Source organism: Microcebus murinus, chromosome 18 (genome assembly GCF_040939455.1).
Source record: "Microcebus murinus isolate Inina chromosome 18, M.murinus_Inina_mat1.0, whole genome shotgun sequence".
In the NCBI taxonomy this organism is placed as follows: Eukaryota; Metazoa; Chordata; class Mammalia; order Primates; family Cheirogaleidae; genus Microcebus; species Microcebus murinus.
Genome location: NC_134121.1, coordinates 23604934 through 23622308, shown reverse-complemented (window position 1 = coordinate 23622308; position 17375 = coordinate 23604934). Strand labels below are relative to the sequence as shown.

The 17375-nt window shown below is 34.1% G+C and overlaps 2 protein-coding genes across 10 annotated transcripts in view; one reads left to right on the top strand and one right to left on the bottom strand.

The window, feature by feature from the left end:
• NF1 (neurofibromin 1) overlaps positions 1 to 17375 on the bottom strand; it is a 308719-nt gene that overhangs the window by 69801 nt on the left and 221543 nt on the right. The gene's annotated exons all lie outside the window — the stretch shown is intronic.
• On the top strand, positions 5248 to 7973 carry OMG (oligodendrocyte myelin glycoprotein). Its single transcript, XM_012739453.3, has 2 exons — positions 5248 to 5448; positions 6286 to 7973. The coding sequence occupies exons 1-2, from the start codon at positions 5446 to 5448 to the stop codon at positions 7612 to 7614; spliced, it is 1332 nt and encodes a 443-aa protein (XP_012594907.1). The 5' UTR covers positions 5248 to 5445; the 3' UTR covers positions 7615 to 7973.

Sequence of the window (17375 nt, the reverse complement as noted above, 5' to 3'; positions counted from 1 at the left end):
CACTGGCAACAGCTAGGTTTTTATGTTATCTTTCTTTTTTTTTTAAAGAAATTCTTTGCTGAGGGAAAAATAATTCACATTTCTGCATACAATTTTCCTCACCGAGGTCAGTGGCAATCCTTGCTTAATCAGCATGAAGAAATGCAAGCTAATAAAATAAATACAGGGGAAAGAAAATGTTGGAACAAAGAAAAACCTAGAGAAAAGATTAAAGAAACAGGATCAGGAAGAGAAAGTTTATTTCTCTTAGAAGTGGTACTACAACCTGAGTTTATCTCCTGATTTCTGCTCTAACACTCTTTTCACTAATAAAGGACCAAAGAGCACTTACTTACTCCATGCATCAAAACATACATATGTCATACAAGTATTCTATTTAGTGTTGGTAGTGGGGACATAAAGAATTAGATGAGGATGACCTGTAATTGTTGTCATTGCCTAATTCTGATCAAAAAGTAAAGTAGCAAAATATTTGAGTACCTATAAATTAAGACACGGTGGTACTAGTATATGGTTAAACAAACAGACCAAAAGAACAGAATAGAAAGTCCAGGAATAAACTCGAGTATCAAATCAGTGGGAACAAGTACTGAGACAACTGGATGGATATTTGGAAAAAGATAAAATTGGATCCATACTTCACACTATATTAGAATAAACACCAAGTAGACCAGAGATCTAAATATAAACCATGAAATTATACAAATAATAGAAGTATGGGTGAATTCCTTTATAATGTGGAAGTAGAAAAAGCCTTCCTAGCTGAGTCTCAAAATCCAGAAGTAATAAAAAGAAAAAAGGCTGGGGGTGGGTGGGGGGAGGGAGGGATAAAAAAAAAGAAGAAGGAAAACCAAATTTTGTGAAACTCTTAAATGTCAAACATATACCTACCCACACACACCACATCCTAATAAAAAGACAAATGGCAAACTGGAAAAAAATTGCAAATTAAATCAAGACAAGTGCTAATATCTCTACAATTTAAAAAAGCTCCTAAATATAGATGGGGGAAAACCTGGAGCACAATAAAAAATTTGCAAAACATATACAAAATAGTCACAGAAGAAAAATTTTAAATAGTCCTTAAACACATATGTAAAAATATACAACTTCTTCATAATCCTTCATTCATAATCTCTGATCATCCTCATAATTAGAGAGATGCATTTAGAATTTCAGTGAGACACTACTTACCTATCAAACTGAAATAAATATAAAAATTCAACAATAAGGCCTACAGTAAGGCTATATAGAACTAGACATCCTGATACACTGCTGGTGGGATTACAAAACAGTATAGTTGATAAAGAGGAATTAAGTAATATCTGGAAAAATTCCAGAGGCATTTACCATTTTACCCAGCAATCCTACTTCTAGGAATCTTTTGGAAAACTATGAAATTATTTAGGTATAAGGGTATTCACTGTGGCATCATTTGTGAGAACCAAAGTCCAGAAACAACCCAGATATGCGCCAATAGGGGACTGGCTGAATAAACCACGACAGATTCCCAAATGGAGTACTAAGCATCACAAAATGAATAAGACAGACACTTATGTACTGATGTGGAGTGGTCCTCAAGACATATTAAGAAATAAAGGAACAAGTTGTTCAATAGTATATAGAGTACAAAGCCTTTTATATAAAAAGAGGGTATAAAACAAATAATATATACACAGAAATACATATTTTGTATGTTTTCAAAAAGAAATATTGTTAAGCTATAACCAAAAGCTAATAAAAATTGTCACCAATAGAAAGAAGGAAATAGGATGGAGAAGACAGAGAAGCAAGATTACTCTGAATATAATTTTGACTTAAGTGATTCTGAAAAACTGAAAACTGAAACAAAGGAATCTAACTTTATGTCAATTTGGTGATATAAAAATATAAAAAAAGGAATTATTCCACATTGCATCAGAACACAGAGTTCACTATAGATCTTTTGTAAAATATATTCTAAGAACAAACAGAACTGCAAAGAAATTTTAAACTTTATTCAGTAGTGTGTAATCTAACTGTAACAATACTCCCATTCTATTAAGTATCCCAAGAATGGAAAAATAAGCACCACATGTACTTACCAGCAAATTGGTATTAACTGATCAACAGCTAAGTGGACATATAGGAATAACATCTATCGGGTGTTGGGCAGGTGGGGGGGAAGTGATGTGTATATACATACATGATGAGTGTGATGCGCACCAACTGGGGGATGGACATGCTTGAAGCTCTGACTCAGGGGAGGAGGGGCAAGGGCAATATACGTAACCTTAACATTTGTACCCCCATAATATGCTGAAAAAAATAAATAAAAGAAAAAAGAAAAAAAAATAAAGACAAAAGATTAAAAAAAATAATTGTAGCAATACTGGTATTATTTTGAAACTACTGTGGAATGATGCAAATAAGCAGTTATGTTAATAATACTAGAAACCATTTGTAGGAAATATGGGGGATAGAAGAACAAGTTAAATCTCCCAATGGAAGCCAAGAGGAAAAACCTAGAATGAGGGAGATTCTAGAGAACTGACCAAGTTGTGGCAACAAGCCAATGGCTGGAGTGGGAGGTGCCTGAAGGGATTGATCCACTTGGATTCTGACCTGATAATTTCTATCTTGTCAGTTCTTCCATTATTTTAAAATACTTTTTTCTGTACTCTTGGTTGTATTCAGCAGGAAATTCAGTCTAAATAGCCAAATATATTAACAAAAATAGACAACATTTGACTGTCAAATAAGCACAGTAAATGTTATCTATCAATTTAAGAAATAAGGGTGAACTGGAACTATTAACATGGGATAGCCATTTCCTGGCAGGTGGTTTGTTATGCTTTTTATAATGTTGGGGGTAACGTATCTTAGGACACAAAAGGATATATAAATTAATTTACTGTTTAACCTAGAATATAAAAGTTGCTTAAAGAGCTAATCTGAATAAGTTGTAACTCTTAAGTCTCTAAAAAATTATTTTTTTGGGGTAACAGTAAAATACTATTATTTTATGTCATGAGAATTTCTAAAAGTGTAAGCTAAGAACAAATTGTTATAATTCAAATATATTGAAATGATCCCCTTTTCTCTCTCTCTCTCTCTTTTTTTAAGAGACAGTGTTTTGCTCTGTTACCGAGGCTGGAGTACAGTGGCACAATCATAGCTCACTGCAGCCTCGAACCCCTGGGCTCAAGCGAACCTCCTTCCTCAGTCTCCTAAATAGCTGGGACTACAAGCATATGCACCATCACACCTGGCTCCCCTTTTTCTTTTTGAGAATTTTATAATAATGTCTGAATAATATGAAGTAACTTAGTATGTCCCCAAACCTGAAATGAGAAACACTGCCACTATTGTGTTAGAATTTTCTATAATATGCAGCAGAATCTAAACTTGATACGGCCTAAACCCAAACTCATTTGAATCTATCAGTTATTGAAATAACATGTCCTTTCTTTCAAACAAAAAGTACTGGTAAGTGTAATAATGAAAATTAATAACTCTACTTCCACACTGATATAAGAAGGCTTTCTAAAATTAAAAGGAGAGATTTAAGTGTTCAGTAAATTGACCCTCAGTCACATCTCTTAAAGTGTAACAGTGTAGATACAAGCTAAAATAGAACTCTAAATGTCAATGCAACCATTCTCTATTTCCACAACAATATTGCTGAATGCAGTATTTTTAACACATTACTTTTAAGCACTATGATTAATGACTGGTTTCTGAAATCCATAGAAAGAATCTTATTAAGAGTCCAACTGAACCCTCAAAGTAAAGTGGCAATAAAGCAACTAATCAATAATAAATTTCTAATGTTGAAGACTTTTCGAGGAACACTAGTTTTATACAAAAGGTGACTTCTATACTTTCTTTTCTAAGAAAACAAACTTTAAATTTTAATATAATAAATTCTATTTAGGGTAAAATCCACATAATGGTAGATATAATTTTAGAGAAAAACAAAAGATTCAGTAACATGGCATAAAGGGATTTACATTACATGTAATATGCTAATCATTGCTGATTTTTAAATGGTGACAATTTGATAATGAAAATACTGTAACTTTACTTGCTTTTGCTCATTTTTTTTTAATTTTAGAGACAGAGTTGCCCAGGCTGGAGTGCAGATGCTATCCACTATAGCCTCAAACTCCTGGGCTCAAGAAATCCTTCTACCTCAGGTTCCCAAGTAGCTGGGACCACAGGCATGTGCCACTACACCTGACTCTTACTTCCTTCCTTTTTAAAGGTAAATTGACCATTCTGAAAATTATATTTGAGTTTTAACAGATTATTTAAACAATCAGTCCACTGAAGAGTGGAATGGAAGTTATTGTAAATCTGATTTCATTTTATAAAACTCATGACCAAAATTTTTCCTTTTATATTATTTCATGTAATTTTAAAACTATTAATATAAGTTGCTTTCCATAAAGATGGAATGTGAAATACTCTGAAGAAATAACTGAAAATTGATACTATTATTTTTAAAATATGCAATCAAATAAATAGTCATTTACATACCAACAAAAATGCCTCTGGAAAAAACAACACTCATATCCACTTACCAACTACAGTAAATTTCATAAGTAATAAAAAACACTTTAACCCCAAATACATAAAATAATACATGTTTATTTTACCATAAGTACTGTAAATAAAAGTATAAGATGCTCATTTTAAAATGTAGCCTAACTTGTGTGTAGCCTGGGTCAAACGATCCTTTATATAAGAAAGATAAAGAGAAAATAATCATTTAAGTACTTCTGTTCCTCTTAAATGGGAAGATGAGACATTAAATGGTTAATAAATTTGAAAAGCTAATTAAACATAATAATCGCCATGTTGGGGGAGGACATCAAAATCAAACATATTGTATTATATTTTTAAAAGTGATAGGACAATTGTATCCTTTTTTAAAAGAACATAAAAGAAGCAGGAGTTAAAAATAGTTGAAACAGAAAAGCACCCATGACAAAGGACAAATTCATTTCCAACATTTTTCAACATGTAAAAAGAATGAAGAGTAGAGGCATTAAAAAGAATCACAAATTATTAATGAGGCAAATCTTAAAATGTGGAACCTGAGCTCAGACAAATACATAGAAAGAAGTAAGGGCCAGCTCTATGTGCATGAGGTATTCCATCCGATAGCAAATCTGAGATATATAGGTACGCTTAGCACCGTAAATTAAAAAAAAAAATTTGCCCATTTTGTTGCGTGTGCACCTCTTGCCATAAATTTGAGTCAGCACCAATGACAGCTCTGCAGTCCTCCTATGTGGTACTGATCAGGTGGTTGCAGAGCTTCAGCTCACAGCAACACAATGCAGCTGAGCAGGCAAGCACAGCCCACAGCCAGAAACGGTTCCGACTCTCCAGAACAAGACGACCTTTAAGCTTTAAGTTTCCCGGAGAAAATGAGGTGCTGATGTTGAAGACGACACTATGGTAAGCTGCTATTTAAATCAGTAAAAGACTGACTTCACAAATTTTTCCTTGTTTTTTTTTTTTTTTAAGAAAAAGTCAACGTTAGGATTGAATATATATTCAATTACAAGTGCATGCACCAGAAATTTGCTGCAGTGTCAGTTGAGGGATTTCTTTTAAATATTCATTCACTTTGTAAATAACACATTGTTTTTCCTTAGAACTGGCACTGAAATGTACAGTAAAAAATAATTTTATAAAACATGAGGTTTAAAAGGTATGGTGTTTGTCTGGATTTTTCAAGTGCCTTAAAATGTTTTACAGAGATGTATTTATCCTAAAAAGACAAAGATGATATTTCAAAGAATTGCTTTAATATCTAAATAAAATCTTACCCTACACACATACATTGACTATTATATTACTGCAGAGATTAAAAAAAAAAGACATGACAGCCATTTTTTCCTATCTGAGTAAGAAAGCATATTATCAAAAACAGTAATAGCTTAAGACTGTAACTCATTATTTGCAGACTGACATTTTATCATATTAAGGCTCTGGGAAGATGCTTAAGAAAGAATATGGTAAAAAAAAAAAAAAGGGGGGGATTGAATAAAAGAAAAATGCAGAAGAGAGTAGGGAGAGAGAGTCTCTCTCTTACCACATAGCCCCAATTGAAGGATTAAGCATTTGGACTATAAATGAAGGGGAGCTTTGTTAGTTTAATCACTGGAACAATTATAAAAGGACTCAACAACAACGAGGTTTATTGAAAATTTTGCCTAATGCTAACTGACCCATGCAGATGCCTAAATTGTATTTGCATATTAAAAGAAGGGTGTATCTGTTTGTTTTCAGGCTTTGATGGAATATCAGACATTGAAAATGTCTCCCTGCCTGTTCATCCTTCTGTTTCTCACTCCTGGTATTTTGTGCATTTGTCCTCTCCAATGTATATGTACAGAGAGGCACAGGCATGTGGATTGTTCAGGCAAAAACTTGACTACATTACCATCTGGACTGCAAGAGAATATTATATACTTAAACCTGTCTTATAACCACTTTACTGATCTGCATAACCAGTTAACCCAATATACCAATCTGAGGACCCTGGATATTTCAAACAACAGGCTTGAAAGCTTGCCTGCTCAGTTACCTCGGTCTCTCTGGAACATGTCTGCTGCTAACAACAACATTAAACTTCTTGACAAATCTGATACTGCTTATCAATGGAACCTTAAATATCTGGATGTTTCTAAGAACATGCTGGAAAAGGTTGTCCTCATTAAAAATACACTAAGAAGTCTCGAGGTTCTCAACCTCAGTAGTAACAAACTTTGGACGGTTCCAACCAACATGCCCTCCAAACTACTTATTGTAGACCTGTCTCATAATTCCTTGACACAAATCCTTCCAGGAACATTAATAAACCTCACAAATCTCACACATCTTTACCTGCACAACAATAAGTTCACATTCATTCCAGATCAATCTTTTGATCAACTCTTTCAGTTGCAAGAGATAACTCTTTACAATAACAGGTGGTCATGTGACCACAAACAAAACATTACTTACTTATTGAAGTGGATGATGGAAACAAAAGCCCATGTGGTAGGGACTCCCTGTTCTAACCAAATATCATCTTTAAAGGAACATACCATATATCCCACACCTTCTGGATTTACGTCAAGCGTATTCACTGTAAGTGGGATGCAGACAGTGGACACTATTAATTCTCTGAGCATGGTAACTCAACCCAAAGTGACCAAAATACCCAAACAATATCGAACAAGGGAAACAACGTTTGGTGCCACTCTAAGCAAAGACACCACCTTTACTAGCACTGATAAGGCTTTTGTGCCCTATCCAGAAGATACATCCACAGAAACCATCAAAACACATGAAGCAGCAGCTGCAACTCTAACTATTCATCTCCAAGATGGAATGGTTACAAACACAAGCCTCACTAGCTCAACAAAATCATCCCCAACACCCATGACCCTAAGTATCACTAGTGGCATGCCAAATAATTTCTCTGAAATGCCTCAACAAAGCACAACCCTTAACTTACGGAGGGAAGAGACAACCACAAATGTAAAGACTCGCTTACCTTCTGTGGCAAGTGCTTGGAAAGTCAATGCTTCATTTCTCTTAATGCTCAATGTTGTGGTCATGCTGGCTGTCTGAGGGTCTGTATTTTCTGAAACTAATGAAAGCACTCCTCTCGATGTACAGTTGGGAAAATATGCCCCTATCTAACCAGTGATTCAAGCTATATTAAGTATTCAAGAAAGCCGGTCTTACATTTCTGACTGATGTAAATGAAGTAACTTGTATTAAAATAAAAGAAGTGCACAATGTCTTGGTACTTGCTGCTATTTTACTGTCTTAAGTAAAACTAATGAGTTTCTTTTTTTTAATGAAATGTTTTCTTTTTAAAGCTTCAATTTATTGCACAAAATATAAAGCATCTAAACTTTAATATGTATTTTATGTATGTTTACACTGTCAAACGTGGGGAAAAAATAAAAGGTCTATGCTCATAACTGTGTCATTTGGCCTTCTAGTCACACCGACTTTATCTATCTAACAGAATCAAAATGACCTCACCATTTTTCTTCTAGGGTACCTTGGTAAAGTCTTTAAGGAGAATAAAATGTTGGCGGTATCCAAAGATTTTTGCCACTAAAGTCAAGTCATGGCTGCCATCCCATGAATGCTTATGCCACATTATTATTTTATACACAAGCCATAATTGTTTTAAATCTAAATGATGTCCTGCTTCTGAGGAACTCTTGGCTACTTTACAGATTATATAATGAACAAAAGCTCTTCAAAAAGCTAGAAGACATTAAGCTTAGCATTTTAATAAGGAAAGTTTAACAGCTTTGTTTTTGCATTTAAGAAAAGTATTAAAAACAATATAATGAAAAGTTTTAAAGTCAAATAACGCAGCATTTTTAGTGCATATTTAATAGAACATTAATGGACAACTTAAATATTTACAGAATTAAAATTCTACCACATGGAGAAGGAAATTACCTTTTATCCATAAGAAATTAGAATTTGACTTACATAAATTAAAAATACAATTAGTTTAAGGCTAAATCATGGGGTCTAACAAACTTGAGCAGTATGGGAGGGTGGGGGGAGGTAAGGTGAAAAGGTAAAAGGGACGGCATTCATTTAGTGCCACAACCAAGTGATGAACCCAATAAAGCAGACTGAGGAATAGCGATGGGCATGGGACAGATCTTGACACTCCAAATCAAACTGCACTGGGACTCTAACTACAAATATAAAAGTAAGCCACCTTATAAATCAGTAACAAACAAGAATCAGCAAAAGAGACCCAGAAACAAAGATAGATTAAAATGCAAGACTGCATAATTGAGATGGGTGAGACACTAAGGCATTTAATTTGTGAGAAATAAGGGAGAATCTAATTGCAAGGATTTCTGGAGTTGGGGAAAAAAGTACATAGCTACTCCTTCCTAAAAAATTTTTAAAATTCAGATAGCCTTCATTTCTAGTTTGGGAATATATATATATATATACATATACATATATACATATATATATAGAGGGGGGGGGAGGGAGGGAGGGAGGGAGGGGTATCAACATGCTAACATGCTCTCTTTTTCTTTTTAAGGCCCAGGCTTATGGAAAAATTACTATCATATTACGCTTTAATAATATAATTCCTGTCTTATGCTGTCTAGTACAGTGGCTCTTGAACACTTTTCCCCTTGGCAAACCTGAATGGCTCACTATGTCAGGGAATCTCACACCAATAAGAAACAGGGTTATTTGAAAAAGTCTCCTAAATGATTTTAAAATGCATTACCTCTCTAAATAGGCAAGCTGTCCCTACTCCCTTCCAAACACTGACCTAATACCCTTACCATCCATGATAGAGGCGAACTGCCTAGATAATCCCTACTCTACCACATGCTTGTGTCTTGTTTAAAAAAACATATATACTGAGTTCCAGAGAAAGTAGGTTTCTTAGAGTTAACTGTCTTTCACTTTGAAGGTGCCAAAAATTCAGTGCCGTCTTAGAATTCCTATGGGGAAAAGTGGCAAGAGAGTGGACTTATGGATTACAGTATTAGGAGCACCTATAGATTATGTCAATCCTACAGACATGCCTGCAAAATGCAGAGGAAAAAATTGGTAAATTTAAAAGTAATATATGTCAACTAACCAGACTGTAAATCCTTAGAAATAAATACTATCTAGCTTTAAAGTGCAGTTAACCCTTGAACAACATGGGTTTCAACTGTATGAGTCTACTTATAAACAGATTTCTTTTCAGCCAAACATGGTGTGAAGATAGAGTATTTGTGAGTTGTGAAACCACAAGGCCAACTGTGAGATTTGAGTATGCTACGAATTTTGGTATACATGGGCGTTGGAACCAATTCCCTGCATATACAGAGGGACAACTATAATTAGCACTTCCTTCTAAGGAAATTGTATTTGTATCATTATTAATGGAAGAGGGCTTATTATTTACCATTAAGACAAGTACTACTGTATTACTAGGATCCATAAACATGTCAAAATGCATTAGTCCTCAGCATCTATTTCTCAAACTCAAATATTTAATATATGTATGTGTGTGTGTATACCTATATACACACATATCTATCTCTATATGTACTTCTATCTATCCAGCCTTCCCTAAGGCTTGGTTCTATTTTGTAAGTAACTTGTCTCTGTCAGTTCTTAGCTGTGCAACCCTAGACAAGTCATTGTACTACCCTAAGTCACAGTTTCCTCATCTGTAAAATGGGCTATCAGAATATAAAGTAGTTTTTTCTGAGGAATAAACATGATTCACATAAAGCCTTCACAGTGTCTTGGCCCATTCACATTTCTAATGCAGTAATGTTGCTGCTGTTGTTGTGAGGATTATTATTATATCTGTATGTCCAAGCTCAATGGTGTGAGATATTCCCATATACAGAAACACCCAAGCTTTATACCTTAAGAGTAAGGGAATATACGGATGTGTTTGTTTCAGTCTCCACTCTTCCACTCTCTAGAATTCAGGTTTAGATATTAGTGAAATAAGGACCCAGAAGAAAGTCAGAGAAACATTTACTTACCACAGCAGAATAAGGTGCCTTCTATGTCTAACTTAAAAGATTCCAAATATGTGCTATTCAATAATCTTCCATAACAATGCTATGAAGCAATAGCAAATCCTTTAACTGAACCAAAAATATCACAAAATTCTTTATAAATTCATTCCTTATAAGATATATTTTTAAGAACTAGATAAAGAATGATACCATGCATTGCAAACTACCACCCAACATCATGCTGGTGAAAAGTAACTTAGATAGGCCAGCCACGGGTGCCTCATGTCTATAATCTTAGCACTCTGGAAGGCTGAGGTGGGAGGACTGCTTGAACTCAGGAGTTCAAGACCAGCCTGAGCAAGAGTGAGACCCTGTCTCTACTAAAAAAAGAAAAACTAGCCAGGTGTCATGCCTGCAGTTCCAGCTACTCAGGAGGCTGAGGCAGTAGGATCACTTGAGCCCAGGAGTTTGAGGTTGCAGTGAGCTACTATGACACCATTGCACTCTACCTGGGGCAACAGAGTGAGACTATGTCTCAAAAAAAAAAAAAAAAAGGTAACTTATATTTCCATTAAAATCACAACCAAAACAAGGGTGTCCACTATTTTTAACATTTAGGAAATTACAGAAAAGAATTCCAGAAATAACAGAAATTGTAGGAAAATAAGAAACTAAATGTCTACCCAAAAGATTCCGCAGGGACACCTTCAGAAATATATCTTTAAATAACTAACAACAAAATAAATATGGGGGCCGGGCGCGGTGGCTCACGCCTGTAATCCTAGCACTCTGGGAGGCCGAGGCAGGCGAATTGCTCAAGGTCAGGAGTTCAAAACCAGCCTGAGCTAGACCCCGTCTCTACCATAAAAATAGAAAGAAATTAACTGGCCAACTAATATATATAATATAAAAATCAGCCGGGCATGGTGGCTCGTGCCTGTAGTCCCAGCTACTCGGGAGGCTGAGGCAGAAGGATTGCTTGAGCCCAGGAGTTTGAGGTTGCTGTGAGCTAGGCTGACGCCACGGCACTCACTCTAGCCTAGGCAAGAAAGCGAGACTCTGTCTCAAAAAAATAAATAAATAAATAAATAAATAAATAAATAAATATGGAACATTAGTGGTTTCCTCATATGCTGGCATCAAATAATTAGAAAGTTATGGAAAAAATATACAATGCCAAGAAATAACACACATATGAAAAATATGCAGGATCAAATGAGGAAAAGCTGAAAAACATTAATGAGAGACAAACTAAGACTTGATGGAAGCCAGAGGCCCAGTGGCTTAAACTTGTCATAACCTGAGGCTAGGAATTCGAGACCAGACTGGGCAACACAGTGAGACTCTGTCTCTACAAAAAATAAAAAATTAGTCGGGCATGGTGGCATGCACCTGTGGTCCTAGATACCTGGGAGGCTGAGACAGAAGGGATAGCCTGAGGCCTGGGAGTTTTAGGTTACAGTGAGCTATGATCATGTCAAAGCACTCCAGTCTGGGTTAAAGAGCGAGACACTATCTCAAAAAAAAAAGACAAGGCTTGATGGAGATAATAAACTAAAGTTTCTCCATTCATTCACTCTTTCACTCAACAAATATTTATTTAGCACCTGGAACATACCAAGGCTAAGTACAAGAAACACACTTTCACAGGATATTGTAAAGTTGCAATTATTTCCAGTATAATTTATGTATTAACAATTCTAACAAATATTCCAATAAAAAACTTTTTGGAACATGACATAAAATACTTAAAGTTCATTTGAAAAAATAAACAGGCAAGAAGAGAAAAAGGAAGAAATAGTAGAGTTATCTTAGCCTTTCTTGAGAAGTAAATGTATAGCAGCTATACTAATTAAGACAGAATAATAATGGCATAAAAACAGAAAAGACAACCACAATATAGATATGATAAAACAATTAGAGCATAGTACACACAATAACTCAACATATGACTAAGCTTTACTTATTAGCTGTGTAACTTCAGCAAATTAGCTCTCTGTGCCTCCTTTTCCTAACAGGGTTGTTAAGAGAAGAAAATGAGATAATATATATAATGTTTAGAATAGTACCTAGCACATAGTAAGTTCTTAATCATTGTTAACTTTAGAAGGAAAAATCAGAAATCAAAGGAGAAAGATTTGATAAACAATGCTGGGAAGTTTGGAAAACAGTCCAATTTAACACTCATTTCATGTGATATACCAACATAGTAAATCTAAAAAGATAACATTAATGAGGAAGTTATAAAACCAGCAGAAGAATTTTAAAATATTTATAAATCTCCAGGTGGAAGGCTATTTGTTATTAATTAGAAACAGGAAAAAATATCACAAAGAAATCATCCATACACTTGTCTCTATGAAACCTCCAATTTCTTTTTTTTTTTTATTATTTTTTTTCTTTTTTTGACTCACATAACTGAACATAGTAACCTCCAATTTCTTTATGCTAAAACAAGCCTGACAAAAATATTCAAATAGAATACCATAAAGGAGATTGTTAATCACGAACTCATAAAATAAATACTAAGATTACCAGTAAAGAAATGGGCAAAAGATACAAACAGAACAGTTACAAGATATGAAGCATGGTGATTAATAAATATGTGGGAATATGGCCAACCACATAGTTGAGAAATGAAATAAAAATGTGATAACATTTCTCATTCATTAAGACAGTAAGTGATTTTTTAAAAAAATAATAAAAACCAATAGTGGGGAAGGCATAATGAAATGGCCACATTCACATATTGGTATAACTGTTTTGGATAACAATTTGGCAATAAAATAAAAAAACCTAAAATATTTTAACCTTGAACCCAGTAAATTCTAAGTAAATCATAGTATTCTTTCTAACAGCAAGAAAAATGAAAACAATGCTAAATATCCACCATTAGGAAATTAAGTAAATGATGACCCACTGACCAGAATATTATGTGGCCAATAAAAATATTTATGAAGAATTTTTTTAAAATTTTGAAATGTGGAAATGCAAATATTAGAAAGATAAGCAAAAATTATAGGATATAAGGATATCCTATAGAACTATGTATAAAAACAATAACAAAAAGAAATAGAGCAAAATGCTAACACTGCATACCAAGCATGTTTTATTACCTGACTTGATCTTTAAAAATACAAGTGATCTAAGAAAAGAACTATTGAAATGTCTATCCAAGGCATCTAAGTTGATTAAGAAAACAAGAAATGAGAAGATACAAGATGAACTATGATAAAGAAAATTAGAGTATCATGAAGGTAAAAATCAGAGATAGAGAATCACAACTGAAATTCTTGGAAGCATGTATACATTGTATTAGCTTTAGCTCTACATGGTCAATGGCATGATTGTTCCCTCAACAAATCTAACCAAACAAGCCTTTTTCTTTCTTTAAAAAAAAAAAAAAAAAAAAAGGACAACAATTAACAGACCCTTCAATAATTTTGCATATCGCAGAATAAAAATCTAAATTCTTAATATGGCTTACTGTGTGACCAGGTTCTTAGCTTCCCTTTGCAATATTATCTTAAAGTTTTTCTTTGCTACACTTCTCTCCCTCTTCTTGACTGGGCAAACTCCATTCATCCTTTGATTTCAAAATGCTCCTAGAAATTTTTTTTTTACCACCTTTATCTGAATTTATAAATATAAGAATGAATTAACACAGATAAAAGACGTGACTAAGTGGGCTAACAATGACCAACTTAAGACGGCCAAGTCAAACCTCCAAGTTTTATTCTAGAGTCTAAGTTTCTTTCATTTAGTTCAAAGTTACAGTTTCAAAGTCCTGAAAAAGAAAAGTGAAGAATGAAGGAGGATTTGGCTAGGCTACTACTTGTCATATAAGAAACTAGTTTTGGGCAAGGTGGAGTTATTTTTGGAACAATTCTACAGAAAAGTTAATTCTGATACCTGTGAACAGTTCAGTATAGTAAATTGTTCAAGGGAAGTCAGTCAAGGTAGAACGATATGTCACCTAAATGTGCTAATAATGTGTTAAGCAGATAAGTTTGTTTCACACTTTGAAAACTGTGGTGCAAAGTGAGGTCTCTAGGAAGCTCAACTTTTAAGAAATGCCATTTTTGTTTAACAGACCTAAGTCTGCTAAACAAATTTAAGAACAGGTTCTCAATATACTCATTTATCCTTATCTGGAAATCCTGGCCTGAGATTCTGAATTTGTTAGAAGTCACTGATGAGATCAAAGCACAGAAATTAAACGCGGACACACAAAAACAACAAAACTGGTTAGTTCTTTTCTGAACAAAATAATTCTAAATTTAAAGCATACCATGGTTTAATAGAAAGAGCATGACAAAATTTTGTCACCTATGGTCTGTGCTGTTACTTTTGGCAAGTGATTGTGTCCTCTGGTAAAAAAAAAAAAAAAAATATATATATATACACACACACACACACACACATATATATATACAGTTAAGAATGTGCATTCTACAAGGGTGTTTTAAGGAATGGATTAAATTATGCATATTAAAGCACTTTGTAAGTGTTACATAAACATTGTGATGGATGTTACTGTTCCTTATATATGAGATTCTTGTGTAATTAACAAGATTAGAAATGGAAATGACTTATGAATGACTTCTCTTCTAATAATAATAATAAAAGAAAAAGAAATGGAAATGACTGACGGAACCTGTAATGGTACATAATTCCCCATGTATCTGCCCTCTTTAGTTATGGTTCAAATAATTAGTTTACAAGGTTTGTTATTTATTTATCACATGGGAAAATTAATTTAGCAGTAAAAAATTAGATATCTGGATATTTCACATGGATATCACAGGGCCAAGGATCAATAGATCTGATGAAACACTCATACCAGGAAATGCAGTTTTTCACTTTGTGTTATTTTGTTGCCCATAGCCACAGTTCAAACAAACCAAACACTGCTGGAAAGCTGAGGGAATTCAAATGCTTGTCAAACTCTTGCCTCAACAGAAAATAAACTAAGATCTAACAGCTTTTCATTGAAAAAGAAAAAAATAAAACATCACTAAGGGAAGACAACGATGCCATACACCACAATAACCACTGGGAAAGCCCTCATTTGCCATCCAAAGCCTCAGCGACCACTATCACATCTGAGATATTATGTAGTGTAAGAGTAACTGGCATACAGCCATGTCCATTTACCAATTCTATTACTTAGACATTAAATACTCAGCTGCATTTCCTCATACAATGACAAATAATCAAAGAAAGTAAATAACTGCCTAAAAATAATTTAATCTATTTATAGGGTCTAATATCTCCTCACAGTATGGCTTTTCTACAATGATGACATGAAATCTTTCCTGTATCCAAAATATACTTGGATAAAATATTATAAGTCTCTTTCCCTGACTAAATGCTACATAAAAGCTATGGGTCATTAAATAAGAGCTAAAGACACATTGTGAAAGCTGAAGTCTCTTTATAAAACATATTAAAATTAATTAAAGGATCAAGGAGTCACCCAAAACTAGTAAAACATCTTTATATATTAACTATAAGTTGACTAAATTCAGATATAAAAGTAACACAATACACATAAATTTCTGTATATTTCTTCAAGGCAGAGTCATGTTGGGTCACCATACTTTTATTCCAATGATACTGTTGTTACTGGAAAATATCTTTGGGGCCCTTCCTTTCAAATATCACTAACACCTAGTTTATAAATACATAAGAAAAACCTTATTTTAAACAAAAAACAGTATTACTAAATTTGATGTTTTCTTATTTATAAAAAAATTCAAGTGTGAAGATTTTCCTATCATATTCTAAAAGAATGTGCTTCAGACTTTGACAGTACTTCCAAAAACTTCCCTAAAATGTTGTGCTCAAAGGCAACATGGTTTGAAGTAAGCACATCACCTCCAACAGTGACTCTTCAGATGGGAACAACATTCATTTGGATGTATTTATTCTTGGATGCTTATTTTAGAATTTTTCCATATTGTTTTTGTTGGTTGTTTTTTCTTTTTTTAAGACAGAGTCTCACTTTGTTGCCCAGGCTAGAGTGAGTGCCGTGGCATCAGCCTAACTCACAGCAACCTCAAACTCCTGGGCTCAAGCAATCCTCCTGCCTCAGCCTCCCAAGTAGCTGGGACTACAGGCATGCGCCACCATGCCCGGCTAATTTTTTCTCTATATATATTAGTTGGCCAATTAATTTCTTTCTATTTACAGTAGAGATGGGGTCTCGCTCTTGCTCAGGCTGGTTTCAAACTCCCGACCTCGAGCAATCCTCCTGCCTCAGCCTCCCAGAGTGCTAGGATTACAGGTGTGAGCCACCGCGCCCAGCCATATTGTTTTATATAATCAAACTTCTTAAGTACATCTCAGAATTATTTCCTTTCAAGGGTTACATACTTAAACTACAAGAAGTAAACTACAGTTGACTGAAAAACAACTTTACAGAGCAATAAGTGAACTATAGTTACTGTCTTTTTTGTATATGTCAAGTCATAACCACTACATTATTCAGCATTTATCAATCACTAACTCATCATTGTTGATTAAAGCAAAGCCTTGTTTCACTAACACCCAAGCCCACTCTACTTCTATAAACCAAGTATTACAGAAAACAAAACCAACCAAGAAATCTTTTGCCTCAATTCTGAATTTCAATTTTAATCACTAGTATTAAATCAAGTCTTCTTCCTTCAAGCTACAGTTGTGTGACGATAATTAAAACTGGTAATTAGTTTTAATACTACCATCGAATGTTACATATATATAATAATTAAGGCCTAGATTCATTTATTAAGTGTTCTAAGAAATGCCACATACTCTGATAGATTCTCTGCATATTCAGATAAAGACATCTAAGACCTAGGAGCTAAAAGTGCA